At 39.2% G+C, this 27,284-nt stretch overlaps 1 protein-coding gene across 1 annotated transcript in view; it reads right to left on the bottom strand.

The window, feature by feature from the left end:
• The window catches only part of dnah9l (dynein, axonemal, heavy polypeptide 9 like), a 428,305-nt gene that overhangs the window by 67,890 nt on the left and 333,131 nt on the right, over window positions 1-27,284 (bottom strand). The window contains exons 64-68 of the mRNA XM_072579200.1: window positions 20,971-21,105; window positions 20,194-20,367; window positions 18,244-18,479; window positions 7,547-7,669; window positions 7,247-7,451 (exon numbers count right to left, since the gene is read on the bottom strand). Coding sequence (XP_072435301.1) covers window positions 7,247-7,451; window positions 7,547-7,669; window positions 18,244-18,479; window positions 20,194-20,367; window positions 20,971-21,105 — 873 coding nt within the window. The remainder of the gene's footprint in view (window positions 1-7,246; window positions 7,452-7,546; window positions 7,670-18,243; window positions 18,480-20,193; window positions 20,368-20,970; window positions 21,106-27,284) is intronic.

The raw sequence follows: 27,284 nt of genomic DNA, 5'->3' as shown, positions 1-27,284 counted from the left end.
AAATGTCGATTCTCCTGTTCCTTGGATGCTGCCTGACCTGCTGCGCTTTTCCAGCAACACATGTTCATGCCAGGATTTCAGCCAGGATCAATGGATTCTGGCTTTAGGTTATGGGAGTCTAGAGGGGTGTCCTGTTTGGGAGACTTATTTGAGGGGAGTCATGATGTCTTTCGATCAGTTGGAAGGGATCTTGGGAACTGAAGTCAAGGTAGATCCGGTATCCCTCCTCTTAGGCCTGCTGAATCTGCCTTCTTTAGATGAGCATGGGAAGAAACTGTTTAATATTCTTACATATTGTGTGAGGAAGAACATTCTGATTAGCTGGATCTCTGACAATCTCCCCCAGCCTGTCAGAATGGTATAGGTTAGTCATGGAACATTCCCCCTAGACTTCATTACAAGTATGATGCACCAGAAAACAGACCATTTTTATAAGACATGGCGCCCTTTTTGAACTATATAGATGCAGACTTGTCAGCTATGTTGATTACAGCATTTGTGTAGCCACATAGACTGGGTCTGGTGGGCTAGGGATCCCTGGAGGAAGAATCCCGAATAAATACGGGTATGCCAACTGATATTCCCAATGACGGGGAGCTTTGGTGGGGCTGCGCTATGTGGTGTAATTCAATTTAACTTAATTTAATTTATTTTAATTATTTATTGAATTGTAGTACGGTAGATTCTTTGATTTGTTTTGTAGAGTAGTAGTTAGTTTATTGTTACTGTTACATTATAAGATTGTAATAGTATTTTTATTTAATTTTATATAAAAAGAATCTTTTCCAATAAACAAAAGAACTCTCTTCCTGAAAAGATGGTGGAAGCAATGTGCTTGAACATTTTTAAGGCAGAAGTAGACAGATACTTGTTAAGTAAAGGAGTTAACAGTTATCATGACTTGGGTAGAAATGTGGATTTGAGATTACAGACATTTCACCCAGGATTTGGGTGAATGGCTGAACAGGCTCAGGGCTGAATGGCCTACTCTAGCTCTTAATTTACTTGTCCAATGTCCTGGTCTTTCTCTAATTTTCCTGCAATTTTACTTGTTCATGAGATGTAGGTTTTGCTCGCTTTGCCAGCAGCTATTGCCAAAAGGTGATGGTGATGAATCGCCTTCTTGAATTGCCGCAGCGCTTGAGGTGAGGCTGCCCTTGTCCTCCTTGGTGGTAGAAGTTGAATGTTTGGAAAGCTCTCTGAAAGGTGTCTTGCTTAGTTACTACAGTGCATCCCTTTCATTATCTGGTGGACGACAGTATACACTCAATTGCATAATGTCTCTTCTATGAATTGGATGCTATGTTTACTTCAAACATGTTTATACAAGATTTTGTATAAAGGTGTTTTCCTATGAATTTCTGAACTGATTTTGCTTTATTATTAACAATAATTGAATTAAAAGTTTCAGGGTGAATCAATTTGCAATATTTAATTACGTTGAATGCTAAATCAAACTAGTGAGTGATATGTGTCGGAAGATCCATGATCATATTCGAAAAGATATTTATGATGATTTTGCTCCATCCAGACCATAGAAAATATCAGCAACTATAACCTTTTGGCATGTATAATATTTTGCTGGAACATGGCAAGCTCATGGGAAATTTTAATTCTCAAGAATTGGTATATTGAGAATGGATGAGAGATTTTTAATAAATCACATTTGGAATGGAAGAGCAACTCAGCTACAATGTACTGAAGAAATATATAGTGAAGAAATATTTGGATACTGGTGAGAAATCTATATGCCATAGTTGGGTATTTCCTATTTCAAGGACAAAATACTGCAGATGTTGGAAGTCAAATGAAGAGTTACAGAAATACTCAGCAGGGCTGGCATTATTTGTAGTGGACAAAGTAAAGTCAGCATTTTCGATCAATGACCTAACATTTAAACTGGGAAGATTTAGAGATGTAGTAGATTTTAAACAAATAGAGAGAGAGAGAAAGAAAGAGACTGTGTGTGTGTGTGTTTGTGCGCGCTACAAGTAATGTATCTAGAGGAGGAGGAAATGGCATGTATTGCTCATCCCAAGTTGCCCTTGGGAAATTAGTGGTGACTAATCTTCTTGAACTGCTACAGTACAAACCAAGACAAGGAAAGAAAACGCAAATGACATGGGGGTGGTTCTGAAACTATGATCTGAAATTGTTGAACTTGATGTCAACTGACAGTTGGCCCTCGAGCTTATGTTGTAAGCCTTGGAACGTTCTGGAAGCTGAGGACAGCATGGGACACCTTGGTCCACATCTAAAAGCCCCCAAATCCTTTTCCCAAGATTCTTCCTATGCAAACATAGAAAAATAAAAGTCGTTCTGCTGTACATGTGTTTTGTCAATGCAAATTCGCTGTAATGTAATTGATGAATTGGGGATGCTGTTTCTAAAGAGCGAACTTCTAAAACATGTGTTGGTTGTAACATGATTGCAGCACCAACACTTTTAGCACTGTTTCTAAAGCACGATTTTTCTATAATGCAGGGTTGTACAAGAATGCAACCATCATGGTATAGAAGAACTGACTGTACTTTTCTTTTCACCTCTTCCTTTCTCAACAGTGAAGGCCCCAGATACTCCTTCCAGTTGAAACAGGAATTTATTTGTACTCCTTCAATGTTATATACTGTATGTAGCTCAAGATGTGGTCTATTCCAGATCAATGCAGACTGGGTGACCACTTTGCAGAACACCTCTCCTTTTAGTCTGCAAGCAGACTCTAAACTTCTAGTCACCTGTCATTCCAATTCTGCATCTGGATCATATGTTGTTTTTGGCCATCTACTGTGTTCCAATTAAGTTTAATGCAAGACCAAAGAATAACAATATCTTTTAAGATTCACTTAGAGGATGTGAGTATCATTGACTGGACCATCATTTATTGCCCATGCCTAGTTGGTCTTGAGAAGCTGTCGTTGAGCTGCCTTCTTGAACTACACCAACAATGTCCTGAGAAAGGGCATTTCAGGATTTTAACCCAGCAACACTGAAGGAATGGTGACATATTTCCAAGTCTGAATGCTGAGTGGATTGTGGGTAGCTGTGTTCCCAGGTATCTCTTACCCTTCATCTTATAGATGGTATTGATTTTGCATTTGAAATATGCTGTCTTAGGAGCCTTGATGGATTCCTGCAGTGTATCTTGTTGATAGTATGCACTGCTGCTACTGAGTGTCAGTAATGGAGGGACGAAATGTTTGTGGTTGTGGTGCCAATCAAGCAGGCTGCTTTGTGGTGGATGGTGTCAAGCAACCTACATATTGTTAGAGCTGCACTCATTCAGGATAAGTAGGAGTATTTCATCACACTCCTGACTTGTGCCTTATAGATTGTGGACAAGCTTTGATACTTTTAAATGTCAACGATCAATGGTTAGATTCTCTCTTCTTGGGAATGGTCATTGCCTGGCATTGATGTAGCAGAATGTTATTTGCCCCACTTGTCAGCCCAAGGCTGGATATTGTCGAGGTCGTGTTATATTTTGGCTTGGACTGCTTCAGTATGAGGAATCACAAATGGTGCTGAATGTTGTGCAATTATTGGTAAACATTCCCACTTTTGACCTGATGATGGAGGGAAGATCATTTATGAAGCAGCTGAAGATGGATCAGCCAAGGAAATTAACATGAGGAAATTCTGCAGAGATGTCCTGGAGCTGAGATGGCTGACCTCCAACCACCACAAATATCTTCCTTTAATGCTAGATATGACTCCAACCATTGATTTCCATTGATTTTAATTTCTCAACAGGCATTTTACTGTCTTCTGACTTCAACACAGTTTAACAATTTCAGTAGGTACATTCTGCCCCTTTTTCTTTCTCCCTCCTGATTTAGATTTTTCAATTTTGCTTTCAGGTGGCAACTATATATATTTTGACATTCACACCTCTTTTGTTTAATTATCTCATGCCTTGTTCAGCCCTGTTCAGTCCTGTTCTCCAACATTTGTTATTTTTCTCACTCTTCCCCAACTTCATTAACTCTGTACTTTCTTAAAATCAATTACATCTTTAACCTTTTCCAGTTCTGGTGAAAAGTCACATCTGAAATGTGAACTTTGTTTTACTTTTTCCAAATTTGCCACCCGACTTGCTGAACTTATCCCAGTGTTCGGTTCTTATTTCATAATTCAAAGTGGTCAGCTTTTATTGGCTCAATGAATCCCCTGAGTACATATTAAAGTGCTCTTTTTAAGTTGGCACCAAGTATAACTTGGGCAACACTAGTTCCTTGGACTTAGCTCCATTTTCTTAGTCATTTTACTAAGTTTAAGCAATTATTCACGTAGTGGTTTACACTTGTCATTGATCCATCTGATTCCCTTGACAATTTTTTGGGCTTGAGCAGCACCTTTTCAAACTTTGAGAATTTCAAATTAACCAATTCAAGTGGAAGGCACTTTGTATAATTTGACAGAGTTAAGAAGTAAACCCTCCAAGATTTAGGGTGTGAGAGTATAGTGATTATTTTATGAATGAGGAATCCAGAGGTTTGGGGAAAATAAAACATTTTTGTTGTTAGAAAGAATGGTAAAATAACTCAGATTAAAAACAAAGGTACTGTGGATGCTGGAAATCAGAACCACAAACTGAAATTACTGAAAAAACTCAGCATGTCTGACATTTGTTCTGGTCCACTGACCCTTTTTCAGAACTTAAGACCCTTCTGAAGAAGAGTCATTGGACTTGAAACATAAAATCTACATTCTCTCCACAGATGCTGCCAGACCTGCTCAGATTTTCCAGCAATTTCTGCTTGTAATTCTCACATAAAAGCTGGCAAAGGGACAACAGTCATGCTGACGTCACAAGTAGTTGCCTGCTGTCATTAACCAAGAAGTGTTAGACACAGTAGAGTTTGCCAGCCCTGAAAATAAGGTCAGAGATCCAGCTAGGTGGGAAGATAAAGATTCAGGGGAATGAGCCATCACTTTCCTGGGAGAACACTAGGTGTTTCCCTACATCAGCCCAAGGGAAGAACAAAAATTGTTATACCCCCAAAGACTGCAAGACATCAGGGACAAACACTGCACCACACCATCATTCCAAAACGTGTGTCCCAGCTCCTCCATTCTACAGTATAGCTTCAGAATGCGTAAAGCATTCTTATCCATCAAGAGTCATGTTTTCCTTTCTTCAATTAAATAGTAAATCATATCTCAACTGCTGCTTCTTAATAAAATAAATTAACTGTCTGAAAATTCGTTATAATGGTTACCTAAAGATGCAGTTGACCATGATCACTCACCCCTAAAATCTAATACTAACCATGTTGCAACCAAGCTGTTCCAGCGCAGCGGTTTGGAAAATTGCCAGTCATATTGTTTGCAAAATGCACCAGAAATCCTATCTGACCAGTGATGATATAGTTCATCTGTTCTCAAACATCAGCAAAATGAGGGAAGATAGTATCAAATGACACTTGCATGTCAATAATCTGGTCACTGTGGTTGGTTTGGGTTCTGACAAGGCCACAGCTACTGGCCTCTTTACCACCTTGATCAAAAGAAAGACAAAACAGTTGAATTGGGCAGAGGTCAGAGTGATAGAGGTGGAGGAGGTGAGAGTGACCACTTTTACATCAAACTTGTGACCCAGTGCAACATCAAAGAACTCTAGTAAAAGTAAAATCAATGGGAATCAGGGGAAAATGTTCTTCAGGTTGCAGTCCTACCTAGCACAAAAGAAGGCAGATTGTTGCAACATAATCATCTTAATCCAGAGGTAACACAAGAGATGTCCCTCAGGGTAGTATTCTTGGCCCAGCCATCTTCAATTCCTTCCCTTCATCAGAAGCAGGGGTGTTCTCTGCACACTTAGTAGCACTTAGTATAGTTCACAATTGCTCAGATACTGAACAGTCTGTGACTGTATGTAAAACAATCTGGGTAGGATTCATGCTTGAGCTGATGAGTGCCAAGAATCACCATGCCACAAAGGTTCAGACAATGACTGAACCAATCCAATAAGAAAAAAACGTAACCGTCTCCCTTTGATACGTAATGGCATTCCCATCACTGAAGTTCCACTGTTAACAGCCTTGGGGTTACCAAGGGCCAGAAACTTAACCAGATGGCTATATAAAAACAGAGATTTCAAGAGCCTGTCAGAAGTTGGCAATTCTGCAGCAAGTAACAACTCTCCATGTCTGACCAAGATGCAGATCTGGAGTGTGATAGCATACTCTCCATTTGCCTGGATGGACACAGATCTAAAATCTCTCTAAGTGTTTGACACCATTCAGGACAAAGCAACCCACTTGACTGACTCCTTATGCATCACCTTTAAATATTCACTCCTTCTTTTGCCATCACATTTGTAACTTACATGAGGCCCTGGTGCAGCTTTCCAAGGTTCCTTCAACCACACTTTCCAAAAAGGGATGGTGCTTCAATGGTTAGCACTGCTGCCTCACAGTGCCAGGCACTGGGTTAAATTCTAACCTCAGACAACTATCTGTGTGGAGTTTGCATATTCTCCCTGTGTCTGTGTGGGTTTCCTCCCACAGTCCAAAGATGTGCAGGTTAGGTGCATTAACCAGGCTAAATTGCCCATCATGTACAGGAATGTGTAGATTTGGTGGATTAGCCATGAGAAATGCAGGGTTACAGGGATGGGATAGGGTAGGGGGGTGAATCAGGGTGGGATGCTCTATGGCGAGTTAGTGTGGACTTGCAGGGCCAAATGAGCAAACGTGAAGACTGCAGATACTGGAGATAAGAGTCAAGATTAGCATGGTGCTGGAAAAGCACAGCAGGTCAGGCAGCATCCGAGGTGCAGGAAAATCAATGTTTCAGGCAAAAAGCCCTTCATCAGGAATGGCCTGTTTCCACACTGTAGGAATTCTCTATTCTATCTACAATCTGCAATCTCCACTATCTGGAAGAACAATGGTAATACCCGTACTGGGACAATCAACCACAGGTCCTCCATTAAGCTACGCACCATTCTGATTTGAAAGTGGATTGCCATTCACTCATGTTTGCTGGGTTAAAATGCTGAAACTTCAAAACAGCACTGTAGGTGACCTACACCATGTGGACTGCAAACTTTGAAGATGTCAGCACCCTACTCTCCACCTTTTCAAAGACAATAGCAGGATTGGCAATAGATGTTGACTTCACCAAGTGACACAACCGACAAATAAATAAAGCTGTCTCACCTGTTGAATGCTTGCAGCATTTTCTGTGTTTATTTCATTGTTATTGTACAATGTATGGAATAAGGTGGAGGCAAGAGAATTACCTTCAGCTGTTCCAGATCAGGTCTTTCAAGGCTCACCACTTCTGCAAGTAGCTGGTCTTCCAAACCATCACGGGTAACTGTAAAGTTAATCAATGTAGTCTGTGCCTGTATTTCAGGTTTGTAGTGAGGATTAGCTAATTTGGTGTGTAGAATTAAATGGAAGTTAGGATGAAACACGCACTCTTTGTCTCCAATCCTAATGTACCTTTGAAAATAAGAATCAGTGGTGTTAAATTTCTAAATTTCAAGCTAATATTTAATTAATAAACATTAAAATACCAATCTTCCTTTACAAATTACCTTCCTTTCTTAATGGTGTGTCTGCAAAGCAAAGGATCCAACTCAGGGTCAATGGTCTCTTCTATGTTTTCTATTAAAACAGGATTTCCCACAACAAGTGCTTCTTCTATAATATCCAAATATCTAAAAAAAAAGATGTGAATAATATGAATCCTATTTCAGTTATAACAGGCATCAAAAACCTGATTAAGAATCCTCTTTGCAGACTATTCCTTACTCTTTAAATGAAGTTATCATAAGTAGATTATGTACCATCAGAGGAATGAGAGTTTGAGGAAAAGATGGAGGAATCCATGAAAATCCAGTTGCCCTATGCTGGTGCTGTAACTATGGCAGAGTGGGATACCCATTCCCTGCTTCTAGGCATCCACATCATTGCCAGAATTCCCTAATAATTGTATTCATATAAAGCCCAGAAAATACAATCACTGGATGCATATTTGCCAGATAGTGAAGAAGAATTGGGAGGAGAGCATAATGATAATGATCTGATGATAATGTAGGAAGAAGTCAGCATACAGCAATGGCTGAGCCAACAGGTTGAGATGTGCTTTTGGCAAAAAGTAGTAACCTTATGGCAGTTGATTGCTTCAAAGCTGGTTACAATTAAACAAAGTGGCTGAGAAATTTAGTGGCTCCCAACTTCCATAGAATGTGGGACTGCTAAAGAATTATGCAGGCAAACCCTACACTGCGGGCAGCAGAGACAGAACAGGCAGGTATCCTCCTGGACAACATCAGCCTGCAATCCCACCTTTCCTGATGTCATGGGAAAGATGATAACATTAGAAGCTGGTATTTCTTCAAGAAGCTCTTCTGCAGCCTAAACTGATCAGAGGTTAGATTAGTTCTCCCACAAAACCTGTCACTGTCCATCTCTATTGCTCCTGAAATCAGGGAGTTTCTTGAGGCACAGGTACAAATGGTTCATCAGCACTGTTAAGTCACTGGACCCTAAACTTTAATGTTGCTTTATTTCCACAAGATGCTGTCAGACTTGTTAAGTTTTGCCAACAATTTCTGCTTTAGTTGTTTGACTTGGCTCATTTCCCCCATCTGGCAGGCAGCCAATCTACATTCAGTGCCGTGACTAAACTCCCCTGATGCAACTCCATACATTTCCCTCTCCTGTCCAAGGTAACCCCTGCCCATGCACTTTTCTACCATAACAGGCTTACTCTCTAATCACTTCATATAGCTATTACCGCCATATCCCTCTTTAATGCAGGAGAAAAGCACACACAGGGTGGGATAGCTAATGGCAATTGAAGTAGTCAGAGGTCACTTGTTCACCCTGTCTTCATTCCAGGAGGACCCACTGAAGGTGATGAATTGGAGACAAATCATGGCCTGGGCATGTAGCAATGCTACAGGACACATTGCAAAATACTTTTTCAAATTTGATCCTCCTTGTGCATTTCACTTACCATAACCCTGCCACTGAATTCACCTCAAACTCATAAAAGGAGCAGAAGTAAACCATTCAGCCCACTTAGTCTGCTCTGCCTTTCAATGAAATAGTGGTTTATCTGATAATCCTTAATTCCACATTCCCAATTTTTGGCCATGACCCTCTATTCCCTTACTGATTAAAAATCTATCTCAGCCTTGAATATACTTAATAATACCTCTACAGATTCCTGTTGTAAAGTATTCCATGGACTCACTATCATCTGACAGAAGAAATTCTTCCTCACTTCTGTCTTAACGACCACCCCTTACATTGAGATACTCTCACAAGGGGAAACAATATTTCCACATCTACTTTGTCAAGTCTCCTTAAAATCTTGTATATTTCATGAAGATCACCTCTCAGTCTTCTAAACTCCAAACATAACCTACTTAGCATCTCCTCATAAAACAATCTCTCATACCTGGGATTAACGCAGTAAATCTTCTATGGATTGTCTCTGATGCAGTATACTTTTCCTTAGATAAGGGGAACAAACTGTTCATAATATTCTGTGTGGTGTAAATTGTGCCTTGCATAGTTTAAAAAAAAAGACTTTCCCATTTTTGCACTCTATTGTCTTTGAAATAAAAGCTAATATTCCATTTTTCTTCCCTATTACGTGCTGAGCTTGTGCTAGCTTTTTGTGATTTATGTACAAGGACACCCAAATCCATTTGTTTGTAGCTTTCAGCAGCCTTCATTTAAATATTATTGAGCCCCTCTGGCCCTCCTGTCAAAGTGCATAACTACACATTCCCCACTCACTTAAAACTATTTATATCCCTCTGCAGACTCCTGAAAGTCAACCTCACCACGAGTTTTCAGCCATTTTAGTATCATTGGCAATCTTCATATTTCTTTCTTAAATATATTCAGTGACATTTCCTCTAAAGCTTTCTACAGTAAAGAATTCCACAAGTTCACCATCCTCTTGAGTGAAGAAAATTTTCCTCATCTCAATCTGAAACTAATTATCATATATCCTGAAATTGTGTCTCTTATACTGAACACTCCAGCCAAGGGAAACATCATCCCTCCATCCATTCTGCTCAGTCCTCTCAGATTTTCAAACATTTCAATGAAATCTCCTCTCAACTTCTAAACTCCAGTGAATATAGGTCCAGTTGACCCAAATTCCACCTATATGTCAAACATGTCATCCCTGGAATCAGCCTGGTACACCTTCACTGAGCTTCCTTTATGGTAAGTATATCTTTTATTAGCTGTAGAGACCAGAACTGCACACAGTTCTCCAGATATGGTCCCACTGAGATCCTGTCCAGCTGCAATAAATCTTCCTTGCTCCTGTACTTAAATCCTCTTGCAATGAAAGCCAACATGACATTTGCCTACCTAACTGCTTGCTGCACCTGCACTCTTGTTCTCAATGACGAAGGGCTCCAAGGTCCCTTTGTACATCAAACTTATCCAGTCTATCACTACAACGAATTATGATATGGAGGTGCTGGTATTGGACTGAGGTGGATAAAGAAGGTAAAGGGGCTATGCTCCAAAAGCTTGTGATTTCAAATAAACCTTTTGGACTATGAACCTGGCGTCTTGTGATTTCTGATACTTTATTACTAATTAAATAGTGCTCTGTCATTTTTCCTACCGAAGTGAACAACTTCAGATTTATCCACTTTACACTGCATCTGTCACATATTTGCCCACTCACTCAACTTATCTAAATTGCCTCTTTATATCCTGCTCACAACTCTCATTTCCACCTAGTTTTGAACTGTATGCAAACTTGGAATTATTAAACTTAAATCTCTCATCCAAATCACTATGTATTGAATAGTAGCTAGAATCCAAACACTGATCCTTGTGGTATTCCACTCGTCACCACCCTTTACTTCAAAAACAACCTCACATTTCCCGGTTTACCAACCAATTTTCAATCCATTCCATAATATTACCACCAATCCATGTGCCTCAATTTTGCATGATAAACTGTTGTGAGATTTTATTAAAAGCTTTTTGAAATTCCAAATACACCAAGTTACTGTTCCTTTCCATCTATTCTACTCAATACATCCTCAAAAAAAAACTCCAGTAGATTTGTCAAACATGGGTTCACCTTCAGAAATCCATGTTGATTTAGTGTAATGCTACTGGATTTTTAAAAAGTCCAGATATCACATCCTTTGTAAGAGACTCCAGCATTTTACCTACTTTTGATTCAAGGCTAACCAGTCTTTAATTCCCAGTTTTCTGTTTCACTCATTTTTAAACAGTTGGTTCCATTTCCTATCCTCTAATCCACATTACATAGAATTTTTTAAGATGACAACCAACACAGCCACCTCCTTTATACTCTGGGATGGAGATTATCAGGCCCTGGGTATTTATCAGCTTTCTGTCCCATTATATTTTTCAGATTTTTTTTTAAACTAATACTAATATCCTTCAATTCCTGCTTTCCTAGCTGTCTGGGATTCTTTGTGCTTTTTATTAGATTAGATTAGATTAGATTAGATTACTTACAGTGTGGAAACAGGCCCTTCGGCCCAACAAGTCCACACCGCCCCGCCGAAGCGCAACCCACCCATAGCCCCCTACATCTACCCCTTACCTAACGCTACAGGCAATTTAGCATGGCCAGTTCACCTGCCCTGCACATCTTTGGACTGTGGGAGGAAACCCACGCAGACACAGGGAGAATGTGCAAACTCCACACAGTCAGTCGCCTGAGGCGGGAATTGAACCCGGGTCTCTGGCGCTGTGAGGCAGCAGTGCTAACCACTGTGCCACTGTGCCGCCCATCTGTGAAGACAAAACAAAAGTAGATGTTTAATGCTCTGCTACTTCTTGTTCTTCATTAATAATTATCCTGCTACAGACTGTAGGATACCTACATTTGTCCTCACTAACCTTTTTCTTCTTTTTACCTATTTATAAAAGATCTTATTGTATGGTTTTATGCCCTTGCAGGTAAAACCATAATCTGTTTTCCCCTCTTAATCAACCACTATTCTCCTTTGCTTAATTCTAAACTGCTCCCCGTTGTCAGGCTTGCTACTTTTTCAAGCAACATTATATGAGTTCCCTTTGAATCGAGCAACATCCTTAAATTTTATTGTAACCATCATTGGGCTACTTTTCTTCTGCCTGAAAGGAATGTATAACTGAAGCAATGCATGTGTTCATTCTTTAAATACTAGCCATTACCTGTACACTATCATGTTTTTTAATGAAGTTACCCAGTCTGTCAGAGCTAATGCATCCCTCAAACCTTCATAGCTTCTGTTATTTATAGAATTATACAGGTCGGAAACAGACTTTTCTGTCCAATCAGTCTGGATTTAGGACCTTAGTATTGAATTGGACTGTTATCACTTTCTGTCCCAACAAAGAATTCTGATGAACAGTCACCAGACTCAAACATTAACTCCACTTTCTCCAGCAACTTCTTTTTTTCAGATTTCCAGCAGTTCTTTGTCTTATTTAAGAATTCAACAGTGTTACAATTATTCCTCTAGGATTTTGCACAAGATTATTAATTAATCACTTCTCATTACATAAATCTAGATGGTCTTCCCCGAGCTGTTTCCTCATGTCCAGGTTTAAAAATCCACCTTATACACATTCCAGGAATTCACCCAATACAGTATTATTGCAACTGTAGTTTATCTAATTTATATTGAAACCACCTACAATTACGGATCACTCTAATCTTTTTAATGCAAATCCCTACCTCATCACTGTTCAGAGGTCTATACTCAACACTCAATAAAGGTTTCCGCACATAATATTTCCTTTGCCCCACCCAGAATGATCTCACTTCTTGATTTCTTGCATGAATATTCTTTCTCACTACTGCACTCATTGCATCTTTCACTAACAAAGCAACCCACCTCCTCTTCCATTTTTCTTGATCTTCCTAAAGACTGAACACCCTTGGATATTCAGTTCACAACCTTGGCCATCCTGCAGTCATGTCTCTGTATTTGGTATCATGTCATATCTTTGTAAAAATATTTGTGCTGTTAATTCAGGGAGACAATGATATGATTTTGTTACCAGTAAGTTTTGGAGACTAGGGTTCAAATCTCATACCAGCATATGGTGAAATTTGTACTCAATAAACTCTGGCACAGTGGTATACATCAGGAGGGAGTTTCCCTGCCAGTCCTCACATTGGCTCTGACCCCATGAAGTCTCATGGCATTCGGCCAAACATTGCCAGGAAAACCATCTGCTCATTATTTTGAACTGCCTCCCTCCCATTCCCCATTAATCATCCTCCATGTTGAATAGCACTTGGAGAAAGTGGCAATTATTACAGAGGATGGGAAGGTCACATACTGCATTCAGGATGTGTCTTCTATTTCCACCTCCAATAATGGCTTTGCAGCACAACTTCTAAGTGAGCCAGTTAAGCCCTATAGGACATAAATGTTGGAGGGTCTGCTACAGGTGGTTAGGGAACCAACTGAAGCAAAAAAACCTCATTTTTATCAATCTGTCCACTTCTGATATACCTGTACTTGATAGTAACAGTAAGAGCAACCACCATGCCCAATCCTTGTGGAGACAAAATACCACCTTAACATTGATGATGCATTGTATTGTGCGGTATTATTTCTGTGTTAAGTGGAACAGACTTCAATAAAGCAAAATGTCCAGGTACTTCCTGAATGCAAATAGCAGCATAAAGCCTATCCAATTACCCATATCAGTATCTTCTCAATCATTAGTAAAGTGATGAAAGATGTCATCAACAGCATTATCAAACAGCACTAGCAATAATCTGCTCACTGATGCCCAGTTTGGATTCCACCAAGGCCCACTGAGCTCCTGACTTCATTATGATCTTAGTTCAAACATGGAAGAGTTGAATTCCAGAAGTGAGGTGAGAGTGACTGAACATGACATCAACGCTACATTTGACCAGGTATAGCATGAAAGTGCAAAACTGGAGTCAGTGGACATCAGAGAGTAAACTCTTCCTTGGTTGGAGACATAGCTGATAAAAAGAAAGGTGTTTGGACATCAGTCATCTCAGCACCAGGACATCTCTGCAGGAGTTCCTCAGAGCAGTGTCCTTAGCTCAACAGTCTTCAGCTGCTTCACCAATGAGCTTCCTTCCATCATACGGTCAAAAGTGGTGATGTTTGCTAATGACTGTATAATGTTCAACACCATTCGCAACTCCTCAAATATTGCTCAAACACAGCAAGACCTGAACAATATCCAGGTTTAGGCTGAAAAGTGGCAAGTAAAATTTGTGCCACATAAGTGTTAGACAATGACCATCCCCAACAAGAGAGAATTTAACTAGTGCCCTTGACATTCAATGGCATTATCCCCACTGGCAACATTCTAGGAATTACCAGTGACGAGAAGTTGAACAGGACCAACCATATAAATAGTGTATCTACAAGAGCAGGTCAGACATTGGGAGTCCTGCAATGAATAACTCAGCTCCTCATTTCTCAAAGCCAGCCCACCATCAACAAGGCACAAGTCAGGGATGTGATAGAATACTCCCCACTTGCCTGGATGAGTGCAGCTCCAATAATACTCAAGATGATTGACACCATACAGGACAAAGCAATCCACTTGATTGGCATCATGTCTACAAACATTCATTCTCACTACCATCAACACACTGTAGCAGCAGTGTGAACCATGTACAAGATGCACAACAGAACTTCACCAAGGCTCCTTAAGGAGGACCTTCCAAACTCATGACCATTATCATCGAGAAGGAAAATGATGGGAGATATATGGAAGCACCACAACATGCAAGTTCCCCTCCAAAGTACTAACCATCCCGATTTAGAAATATAAAGTTGTTCCTTTAAGTATTTTTATTTTTGTGAATTTTTGTAGCTCAGGTTCTGGTTCAGGTTGTAAATCTGCTCACTGAGTTGAAAGGTTTGTTCTCAGATGTTTGATCACCATGCTAGATAACATCATCAGTGAGCCTCTGTTGAAGTGCTGGTGTACTTTCCCGCTTTCTATTTATGTGTCTTGGTCTGTTGTGGTGGGTGATATCACTTCCAATTCTTTTTCTGAGACATTGGTAAATGGGATCCAAATCAATGTGTTTGTTGATGGAGCTCCAGTTTGAATGTCAGGGCTCTAGGAATTCCCGTGCGTGTCTTTGTTTAGCCTGTCCTAGAATGGATGCATTGTCTGAATCGAACTGGTGTCCCTCATTGTCTGTGTGTAAGGATACTAGTGTAGCAAACTTCCAACCTGTTCCTTTTGTCTCTCTGGGGAGAGATCCCGAGTTCCCTCCCTAATGATACTGTGGTCTACATAAAGCAAATGGACTGCAGTGGTTCAAGAAGGCAGCTCACAACCAATTTTTTAAAAGTGTTCACCTTGTTGGATGGCCAGTTTTACAATACAGAGCAATGCCAACAGATTGGGCTGAATTCCCGCACCAGCTGATGAATCATAGAATCCTCTAATTTGCGGAAGCAGGTCATTCAGCCCAGTGAGTCTACACCAACCCTCTGAAGAGCATCCCACCCTAACCCTATAACCCCGCATTTCCCATGGCTAATCCATCTAACCAACACATCTTTGATGAAGGATTCTCTTTTACAACCTCTCCCCTTACCTGAGGTGTCGTGACCCTCAGGTTAAATCACCACTACTCATTCCTCTAGAATGAGAGTAGTCTTATGATCTTGAAGAACTATGGTGACTTTATCTTTTACCTCATTGTGAATCCGCCATGCATTCAAGTAGTAATTTTAGTCTTGTCGTTTTGACATTCTCATTATTGTTTGTACTCCAGCCTTGTTTGCTGCTAGCCCTCATTTCCTCTGCTTTCCACTTTTGCTTTCTGCTTTTCTATTTTTGTTTATGTCACACCTATATCCCCATTTAGAGCCTTGTCTACCTCTCATTGTCATTTAAACTCTGCCCACTATACTAGTGATCTTGCCCCGGAAGAATGTTGATACTTACCTTACTGTAGTGCAACACATCCAGCTTCTATAGATCCCATTTTCCCGAGAATCAGTCACATACATTCGCATTCGGTCTACTTTCCTATTCATGATTTTACTACCATGTGGCACTTGGAGTATTCCTGAGATTACTACCTTTGAGGTTTGATTTTTTAATCTGTTTCCTAGCTCCCTACATTCTGCTTGCAGGACCCATCCTCTCTTTACAAATATGGACTATTACTTCTGTTCTCCCTTCATCTTCAGAATGATTTCCAACTACCCAGTGACATCCTTAACTCTGGCACTGGGAAGATAATCTTGGTGTCAATACTTGTGAATGCAGAAATGTTTATTTGTTTTCCTTGTGGTAGAATACCTTTTTTACTGCTCTTGCACTCTTTCTGTGGTGCCACAGACTTGGCTCTGACTGCATTCCTCTGAGAAACCATCTCCCCGAGCAGTATCCAAAATGGAAAATTTGTCAGAGAAAGAGACAGATGGTCCCTGCAGACTCCTGCATTATCTGCCCAATGTTTATACTCTGTCTGGTGGTTAGAGGCACTTTCTGGCTGTGCACTCTTTACTTGTGGTGTGACTATCTAATTTATTTGCTATCCTCAAAGTTCTCAACCTGCAGATGCTCCGCAGTGACCCCAGCTGCTACTTCAGATCAGAAATGTGGATTTCTAGCAGTTGCAGTGGATACACTTTCTGCACATGTGCTTACCCTAGACACTGGAAGTGTTCCTCACTTAACACATCATACAGGAGAAGCATTCGATCAGGCCAAGCTGCCCTGTCATGACTTACCCCTAAGTTGTTCTCTTTTTGTTTACTTCCTTTCATTGAGAAATGTTAAATATATACGAGGGACCTCACCTTACTGCTTGTCAAAGTGTCTTCACCTTATCTGCTCCTCTCAGTGATGCTGTCTGCGTGTCATGAGGACCTTATCTCATTCACTCCTCTCAGCGACACTGCCTGTCTGCCATGGGGACTTCACTTCATCTGCTCCCCTCAGTGATGTTGGCTGCCTGTCAAGGGGATCTCACCTGTTCCTTTCAATTGCAATGTAAGATGTTGGTGCACTCCAAAGTGTAGTACTAAGGTCATAAACACTTCTCTAAGTGAGTTGCCAGGATGGTACCATGAGGTTATTGCGTGTCTGATACAAACCTCCATGGACAAAGGATGCAGTTGGTCACTGTCCATGAAATGTAGACTGAAATAGCGGGGAATTCTGGTCAAGATTGAGGCCTGGAAGAGCAGGTGGCAAGCTGAAGCTGCTAAATAGCCACTCTGAACTTTGATATGAAGAATTGTCACCATCTAATTTCTCTCCACTGCCTGATAAAATATCAAACTGCATGAGAGACAAAAATAGAAATTGCTGGATAAGCTCAGCAGATCTGGTAGCATCTGTGAAGAGAAATCAGAGTTAACGTTTTGGGTCAAATGACCCTTTCTCAGAACAAAATAAGGTGAGATTAGGTAATAATGAGAAATCAATGCATGCAGATAGGCCTCTCACTGCTTATTTGTGAGATTCGCATTCTTGCCGTAAAAACTTGGGTGGAAAATCAGACAATTTTCTTGATGTCAAGAATCTCATTTCTCATTTCTTGCCATACTTTATCCACTGATTTGACATTGCCCATATCATTCAGGGGCTGTTTTGAGCTTTCAGGATAATAATCTGGTATGTACTGTGACTTTACATGCTGCGAGATATCTAATATATATTTTATCATTATGGCAAACCCTAGTCAGTGCCTAATGGCAGAGGTTTCATGGCTATGGCAAGCGAAGAGGTACATTTGAGGCAGACTGCATTTCTATCCCAAACAAAGATATCCACCTTCTTCTCCTGAATTTCCTCCACATTCTTTTCCACAGACACATTAAAAAAAATCCCTGAGACTCACTGAAATCTTATTTTGCTGTACAGCATTGGACATTAAATATGCATCGCCTCTTTCACATATTGCAGGTTATTAAGAATCTAAAATAGATCTATCTCCAATGTCTAAATTGATAAAGTCCATACTGGTTACATATTTAATGTTGGCAGCTTGCATTGCCCATGTAAATGAGAGATCAACTGGAAATCTCTAGGCAACCTAGTATTGCTACATCCATCACTTGCCACTTCCCTGCTGGGAGCCCATAACCAACACAATATTATTATCAGGAAACAATGTTTCTATAGAGAATGCTGGACGGCATTTAAATGAAGGATAGGTGATGATTCTTTTTACAAGTATTGAGTTTTAAATGTAAACTTTGTTATCTTGCACATTTTGTTTGAAATTAAATTGTCGTCTCACCCTTTTTGACCCAAATTAATGACTTTCAAGTCTGTGCCATGTCTTCTTTTGATCCACTTGATTCCCTGAAGTTGAGGATCAATCAAAAGTGGCCATCTCTCACAATTAGAAAAAATAGTGGCATTTTCCATGGATGTTTTATCACTGGGTAAGCCTTCATTGTTCCAGGCTGCAATTGTTGCATCGTCTGAGAGCAAGGCAACAACATCCAAACCTTCAATCATTGGAATTGGAGCCTAGGTTTGGAAATGAATCATTAAGCGTGTTTAAACAGTTTCTTGTTTGAAATTTTACTACATCAGTTATTGCATCAAAATTTTAAACTAACAAAAAATAAAAGTTAAAGAAACAATTCATTTTGAATTTCCCACATTAAGTCAAGTTAATATTTATACTCAAATCCAGTGGTGATGGGAGTAAATGTTTAAAGTAGTGGATGGAGTGCTAATCAAGTAAGCTGCTTTTACCTGGGTGGTGTTGAGCTCCTTGAGTGTTAGTTGTGCCACACTTAGCAGAGACCAGAAGATTATTCCGTCATATACCTAACCTGTACCTTGTAAATGGTGGATAGACTAGGAGAAGTCAGGAAATGTATTGCTTACTCCAGAATTCCCAAACGCTGATGTGGAAGAGCAGACTTGATGGGCTGAATGGCCTAATACTGCTCCTATATCTTTCAGTGCTATGACAACAGAATAAAAGTACTTTTGAAAAGAAGCTCAGTCCAACGGCTGAGCTGCCAGGACAGGCCTGGACTTAAATTTGTGGAGCAAGGAACAAAGGCAACAAACTTGAACTTGCAACATCAATGCCATTATATTTACATTATGCATTGAAGGGACTAACTTCAAGAAACCTGTATGAGAGATGAAGTTAATTTTGAAATGTCAGAAAAATGAACTGGATTCAAAGTTGTAACAGAGAGGCAGTGAACAGAGATGCCATAACCCATAGTTAGGGCTTCTTATTTAGCTTGATGGATAAGATAAATCACTATCTTGATCAATTATGTTGGTCACACATATAAACTTTTCATTCGGTTGTGGTGTTAGTCTGTAAGAAAATCAGACTGTACCCATTTTATTTTGTCCATCTTTGAGTTGATTTCAGTCGAGTTAAGATTTTGCAAACAACTGACTAAATAGTTCTGCTTCAAAGCATTGCCACATGGACTACACTGGTTTCAACACCACAGACCACTATCTGCATGGCTCTCCACTGATGTCAATGAGGAACCTGCTGGGATGTACAGGTTGCATCTAACAGCTTTGCCCACCACAGGGGAATCAACATAATTTACAGAGCTGCTTTGAAATGGTGCGATGTAACCAAAGTTTTTAGTGCTGCACTTGTTTGTCTTTTCTGAAGCCTGAGTCTTGAGGAGAACTGGAGTTGTTGTAAAACTAGTCACAGACAGAGAACAATCACAAGTTTTAAGATGTTTGAAGGCTGTGTAAGTACCAAATTAGCAGAAACAGCTTTTTCAGGTTTGCTCTGTTCAAGATGTATATTCATATATAAAAGTAATCAATAATTACACTATTCTTGTTCGGGTCGGGAAAAACAAAACAATATCCTAAAAAGAACCAATTTAAATGGCAGACTGAACAAAAATAATTACTTAACATTGTGATGTCATATGAAATGTTAGAATTGATTGCCTTATTGCCCTGCTGTACAGGTAAACTCACCTTTTTATTCAGAATGAAAACAAGTTTACAGTTAACTAAATGTGCCTCAGTTGCCAGTGATAAGTCCTCAGTAGATCTGATGAAAAGTATTTTGAACTGTCTTTGGTTTTTGTAAAATTAAAACATTTTAGTAGGTGACATTGACACAATAAGGGTCATCAATACGATTAAGACTATGTTTTTAAACATTTATGAAAAAAAGAGTTCCAAGAACTGTTGCATGAAAATACATTTTGCTACAAGCAACTAAAGTATATACCTTTTGACTTCTTAGATAAGGCATCCACATATTTTGAACAAGCTCAAATCGATACTTCTTTGAAAAAGAGCCAGCATAAGAAATGAAAGCTGCCATCAAAAGAACATCTCCACAAAGAGTTTTCTCCTGATCGCAATATTGTGTGACAGACTGAGCCCAGCGTACATTCTCTGACTAATGTAAAAAACCAAGAAATTAATATTAATGAATATGAAAAACAATATTGAAAGACAAGGTATATTCAATTCCTTTTGATAAAAATGAAGTTAAGCAGCATACACCTTATGAACAATACAGGTAGTTCTTCAATAACACAATGGTTGCGTTCTTGTGCAACCCTGCATTATGGAAAAATCACGCTTTAGAAACAGTGCTTAAAGTTTGGCAATGTAATCACATTACAGCCCACACACATTTTAAAAGTTTGTGCTTTAAAAACAGTGTCCCCAACTTGTCAATTGCGTTACAACATATTTGCATTAACAAAACTCGCGTTATAGCAGAATGATCTGTAACCATATTTCATGTTTAATAAAATGCTAACATGTTGGGATGAGCAGGACATCATAAAATAGTTTTAAACCAAATTATCTGCAGATGCTGTAAATCAGAAACAAAAACAAAAATTGCTGAATAAACTCAGCAAGTCTGGCAGCAGCTGTGGAAAGAAATCAAAGTTAACATTTCGGGTCCAGTGACCCACTGAGTTTTTCCAGCAATTTTTGTTTTTGTTTATAAAATAGTACAATATTGCACAGGAGGTTTTGTATGTCTCACCTCTAACCCTTTCACTAATCTGTTAGCCAGTTCAATTGTCTTATTGGTTCTTTTCACTTCATTCTGACAACGGACTTTTTCAGATGTGGCCTTTTCAAAGGCTTCTGTTAATCCAGTCAAGCATGTATCTAGTTCCTTTCAATCATGAAAAATAGTTTGAATCAAAAAATCTCTATCTCAGTACTCCATTACAACATCTCTTAATACCATACAATGAAATACGAAAATAAACTTCTGGGTCTCTTCACCTGGTGGCAAAGTCACCTCCCAGAATTCTACTTAAAATTAACCATTAGTTACATCATCAGAATATAATCTGCACTTGTAAAGAAGGATCCCACCGACACTGGTGCCTTTGCTGCTTGTTGAATAGAGCAGGTCAAGATTCAAACAATGGGATGCTGGCAATTGCTTGCAAGCATTCATCTTATAAAATTTAACATATTGTCCTATGGCAGTATGTTTATTATGGTTTTAAATGTAGAACCTTAATGTTTTGCCAATTAAATATCCCTGGTATAAAAGTCTGAGTTATTTTCCCAAGATGTGTCACAATTGTCAATAGGTGCTAGTGTACTTCTGTACGTGGGGTGTGCAAAGTAACATTTATTATTCATGTAAACATTACTTGAATAACTAATACATTTAGAGATCCGGTGGTGATTATATATGGCATGTTATAATAACTTAGTTACATGAGCCAATGACTGTTCAAGGCAGCCAATATGTCTGAAGATCAATATGTACACTTCCACCATGTTACTCTAAAAGGAAAAATTGTATAATTTCCCAATGAAAACAAAATGTAAATCATGTCCATAAGAGAAACGCAATTATTAAAGAAACTTATCTACTTCTTTGAAGGCAAGATTGTGAAGAAGAATATTTGAAATGAGGAATTACATTACATAAAAGGCCCAATGAATTGCCCTTAAATTTCTGAAACAGTTTTAAAATTAAATAAAAACTATCAAATCAGTACCTGAGAATAAGCAATATAAAAGAACAAATGTAATGGTCATGTGTACTGCTCGTTTAATTACATTTTTATTTTTGAGTGGGGTTGAAGATACACAAGATAAAAGGAAAAGGGGCAGAAGTTGGCCATTCAGCCCCTCATATCTGCTCTGTAATTTAATAAGACCGCCTTAATTCCCCATTCTCAACTTTCATCATAACCCTGACTCCTCTGTCAATCAAAATCTAACTAACTCAGTCTTGAATTTATTCAATGAAGCAGACTTTATTGCTCTCTAGGGATCCGAATTCCAAACACTAATATCTTCTGAGAAGTAGTTCCTCCTCATATCCGTAATTAATAGGACATCCGTTATACAGATATAATTAAATAATAAATAAAAAAACTGCTGATGCTAGAAATCTAAAATGAAAACGGAAAATATTGGAAATATTCAGCATGTGTGGGAGCATTTGTGGGTAGAAAAACAGTTATTCTCTTAGGTAAATTATCTGCACTGAATAAATCATGCACAATATTTAAACGAAAATTTTCAAACAGACTTGATAAGTACATTGCCATGCCAACTTCGAAGTTACCTATTAAATATTATACACAAAACTCATAGGATTTCATTTAAATCAAACACAATGTTGGGATCAGATTTCTGATGCTTCAAACACACATTAAATGTTGTCCTGTATTTTAAAATGAAGATAATATAAATTATGATATTAATATAAATAATATATTAATTTTTTATTTCACATGAACAAGGAAAATGCTGCTATGTCTCCTATTTTTGAGTATTATAAATTATTCCAAATGTGGAAAAGAATATGCACTTTTTCTTTACACATTAATATGAGTAGTCTGAGACTAAATGCAGATGCATATTGTGATGTTTGCAGATAATTTCAAACTAGCTACATTTTCTCTCTGAATTTCTTTGTACTTGAAGTGCTGCCCTTTTCAAAACAAGTGAAAGTTCAATCAAGTTTTGGTGCCATGATGATCAAACAGTGTCACATCACTATGGCAATGTCTGCCAGGGCCACAAATGCAGATCAGCTTTAATTGTACTAGGCCTTATTGCTGGTGCATGTCAATCAGAACCTATGAATTGAAGAAAATTTGCTCTGTTCATTCTGTTAAATGATGTATCCAATTAAACCTGTTAGAATTCATGATCTTCAGTCAAGGTTAAATGAAAGTAGTTACTCCTGTCAGCTATGTGATTAAATGCTGCCTACATCAGGCACATTTATGTGCGAAATTAAAATTTTGTCTAAAGCATGAATCTTTATGCATGCCAGTTAATTATCTTGCAGTCCTTCTACACATTAAATGCCCAGTACATTTGTTCTTAATCATCAGGTGCAATTTAAAATACTCTTCATACCCAGCATTTAACTAGATTCCTCCATTTTAATGAATTCTGTTCTAAGTGAAAATTTTACTCTTTTCATGGGCTTGACTGTTGCTACAGATTATCAACATTCAAAGGTGTAGTAACTGTACTCTCATAAAAACTAAAAAAATTTAATGTTGGAGAACTACTTAACAGGAATCTTGTTCGATACAACTTAGGTAACGATCCATGATCTGTTGTACGATGGTATGGTGCCTTTCATTTTTAGATGTTCATTTTCTGATATGCATGGTGCTGTGAATCCATGCAGTCCTTTGAATATCACATCATGAAAGTCATTACAATCATAAAATTCACTATGTTAATTGCACTTTTATTCTATGGGCTTTGTTGTTTTTAAAAAAGAAGTCAAGCCAAATACAGTTCATTTTTCAGCATCTAAATAATCAAAAAATAACAACCAGATTATAAAGGGCATAGGTCAGCAACAAGAAATCTTAGTTATTATCATAACCAAGATAACTAAGATGGCTCAGATAAGCCAATCTGAATTTATTGGCATATTTCTTTCTAAAAAGTGAGATTTGTAGCTACTTGAATGGTAAATGTATAACTACTTTACAGAATGTTCTTTTCAGAAGTAATTTATTACACTTTTATTTTCAAATATATTTTAGCCATTTCCTCAAATCAGGGAGAAAGTAAGGACTGCAGATGCTGAAGTCAGAGTTGAAAAGTGTGGTGCTGGAAAAGTATACAGGTTGAGGAGCAGGACAGTCTACGTTTCTGTTCCTGCCTGACCGATTGTGGTTTTCCAGTGCCACTCATCTCCCCGAATCAGGATGCCCTTCTTAAATATGGATGATGTACCTTTCCAATTCACGATATTCAAAACACCATCAATGCAAGTCTCGATTGCACTTCATGGTGGAAGGATAACAGTCAAATAGCTCCCTCTCTTTCCCTCAACCAAAGTAAGATGAGCAAACTCATATCCCTATTCTGAATGTGACAGCATTGCAAACTTTGAGTCACCCATTACAAGATACAATGTCCTTTTAGCATTGCAAATATTGAGGAAGATTTTCACCTGGAATTACACAAACTGTCAATGTAATTTCACAGGAAGGGAGTGATAAATGTAGAAGCCAGACGGAGAGGCAAGCTTTTAAATTTGGTCAGGATCATGCCAGTGTTCGGATTGTGGCCAACTACAATCATAATGTTTTCTTTCCCCTTGCCCCCAGACAATGTCTCCAGGAGAGACACGAATCCAGTCAGAAATCTGTCTCAAACATGGCAACTATCTTGAATCTGGAAATTCGGTCAGGATTGCTGTCATGTTACTGGTGTCAGTGCAACATCCACTCTGCCAAACCTGCTGAGAGATTCTGTCAAAGTGGAAAATCTTCAACTGTAGTTAACCTCGGGTTAGAGCAATTACAGACTTATACAAACAGAATTTTTAAAATGCAATTTTAAAGCTACAGCTCATTTTATGAAGGTGAGAGACGACATAAAATATTAAAACATTGCAAAATTAGAAGTAGCTTTATTATCTGGTATTAAAAATACATCATAAAATTAAACATCTAAATATAACTTGAAATAGAAAAGTTATCCACTGTGTTCTACATTTAATATTTTCACTCTTCTATTACTTTTAACTTGTGTAGCCTCTTCTAGTTTCTCGTTACTTCTTGGATTGCAAGTGTGCTCCCTGGTCACTAAACGGCTTGTTTGTAAAGAATTGCTTCATGCCTCACAGTGCCAGGGACCAGGTAAAAACACAGCCTTGGGCAACTGTGTGGAGTTTGTACGTTCACCCTGTGTCAGCATGGTATGCCAGGTGCTCATGTTTCCTCCCACAGTTTAAAGATGTGCAGATTAAGTGGATTGGCAATGTTAAATTTGAACAGCCACGGTAAATGCATTGTTACAGGAATAAATAGGAGGCTGGGTTTGAGTAAGATACTCTTCAGCGAGATGGTGCAGACCCAATGGGCCAAATGGTCTCTTTTCTCATTCTAATGATTTTCAGGGTTGGGATCCAGAAATGCAGTCAACCCTTTACAGGAAGCTTACTCTTTATATGTTGGTAATTTACTAAAAAACTTGTCTATTTTTACTGTGCAATCATTCATCAAAAACAGACTTGTATACTTAAATTTTTCCTTTTTAAAGTTCGACCAGAGATATAGATGTCACAGGCAAGGCCAGCATTTGTACCTCTCCCTAATTTCTTTTGTCCAGGTGGCTTTTAGGCCAATTTAGAGGTCAGTTATGAATCAAGCACATTGTTAGGGCCAGAAGTCACATGTAGGTCAGACCAAGTAAGGATGGCTTATTTCTTTCCCTAAAGCATGTTAGTGAACCAGATAGGTTTTTACAATAATTGTGTCAGCACCAGTATTGAGACCAGGGGCTGGAAAGGACATGCCCTCACCAGCTGTGTTTTTGGTTGAAGTGGCATATAATATAAGTTAGGCAGCTAGCCCACCACCTCCCCCACCCACCCGAGCGCACCCCATGTTACAGGGGTGAATGGGTGCCAAAATCTACAGCCACTCACCCTATGTAAATAAATAAGGGTCAGTTGTACTTGTTAAAAATTGACCACGACAGAGCTCTGGTGGTGCCAAGGAGAAATTGCGGATGCTGGAGATCAGAGTAGAAGAATGTGGTGCATAAGCTCGAAACATCAACTATCCTGCTCCTCAGATGTTGCCTGACCAGCTGTGCTTTTCCAGCACCACACTCTTTGACCCTAGTGGTGCCAAGACTGCAGCACTTATGATGAATTGGCTGGTGGCTGTAGAGGGTGAACTTCATCTCATTGACGGGCAGTACCACTACCCCATTGCCTCCCCATAACTTGATATTTTGCAGAGACTGGAAAAGAGCAGAAGCAACAGTGAGACTAATTAACTTGCTCTTGTGGTGAGCTTGTTCAGATGTAGTTGACTAAATTGACTTGCTTTCCTGTAACCTCTTCTGTCGTTCAATGAAAATAGATTTAGTGACACCTAACAATGCAGGTTTGTGAGGCTGGGGGGGAGGAGGGGATGGGGTGGCTGGAGAAGGTGCAGTGAGTGAATTGACAACCAAATGATCTGAAATTTCTCCTGAAAATTCAACTATGTGGCTGAAAGGTGAAAAGTCACACCTGTCACCCCTCCCCCATATAAGGGAGAGATGGAATTGGTGAGGAACTTCTCCTCTGATCCAGTTTCCACTTCTCCCATGCTCACTGCACCAGATCAAACAATCATTGGTTTCTTCATGCCTGCTGTCACTACTCAAGTGACAGAGCCTGTGATTGGAGGAATGGGAAGAGTGGAGGGAGTGAACAGCTGATTGGTTGAGATAATGATTTACTTGACCCAGTTCCCGGCCCTCACTTAGCAGAGTTTCAGGAGGCTAGAATGACAGTAATTCAATTCAGTAAGTATTTGATATTCATTGGGTTCAGAACTGAGTGCCAGTCAGAGATGGAGCAAGGCCAGAGATTCAGTTAGTGTGATATGATGTGATGTGATGTGATGTGGTGGGTGGGGATGCTGTGCCCAAGTTTTGGGACAGGAGAAGAAGCAGGACCCAAATGTCAGAGATGGTGGGGAATAGGGGCATTACAATTGTAATTTGGCTGCAACACTGTAATGTTTTCAAAGGGGAAGCATTCAGCACAGCTGGGAATTTGTGATGTTCACAATGCTGGTACCATAGTTAAACCCCAGCTACATACCACTTGAGATGCTACAAACCATGAACTACCTTTCACATGGTCGTCCTGCATTGTTATCTTGAAAGACATCACCACTCATGCTCCTGCACTACTACTTATTGCTACTGCATCCACTGTCACCATGTTCAGTCCCTCCCTTTGTCTCTGTGTGGGAAAATGTTGTGTACTCCACAAACTTATGTCTCCATATCAACGTGAGTAACATACCTGCAAACCTGGATACTTGACTTGTAGGATTG

The sequence above is a fragment of the Chiloscyllium punctatum genome, chromosome 10 (assembly GCF_047496795.1).
Source record: "Chiloscyllium punctatum isolate Juve2018m chromosome 10, sChiPun1.3, whole genome shotgun sequence".
NCBI lineage: Eukaryota > Metazoa > Chordata > Chondrichthyes > Orectolobiformes > Hemiscylliidae > Chiloscyllium > Chiloscyllium punctatum.
The sequence above is the reverse complement of the archived record's forward strand: the minus strand, read 5'-3'. Positions and strand labels throughout refer to the sequence as shown.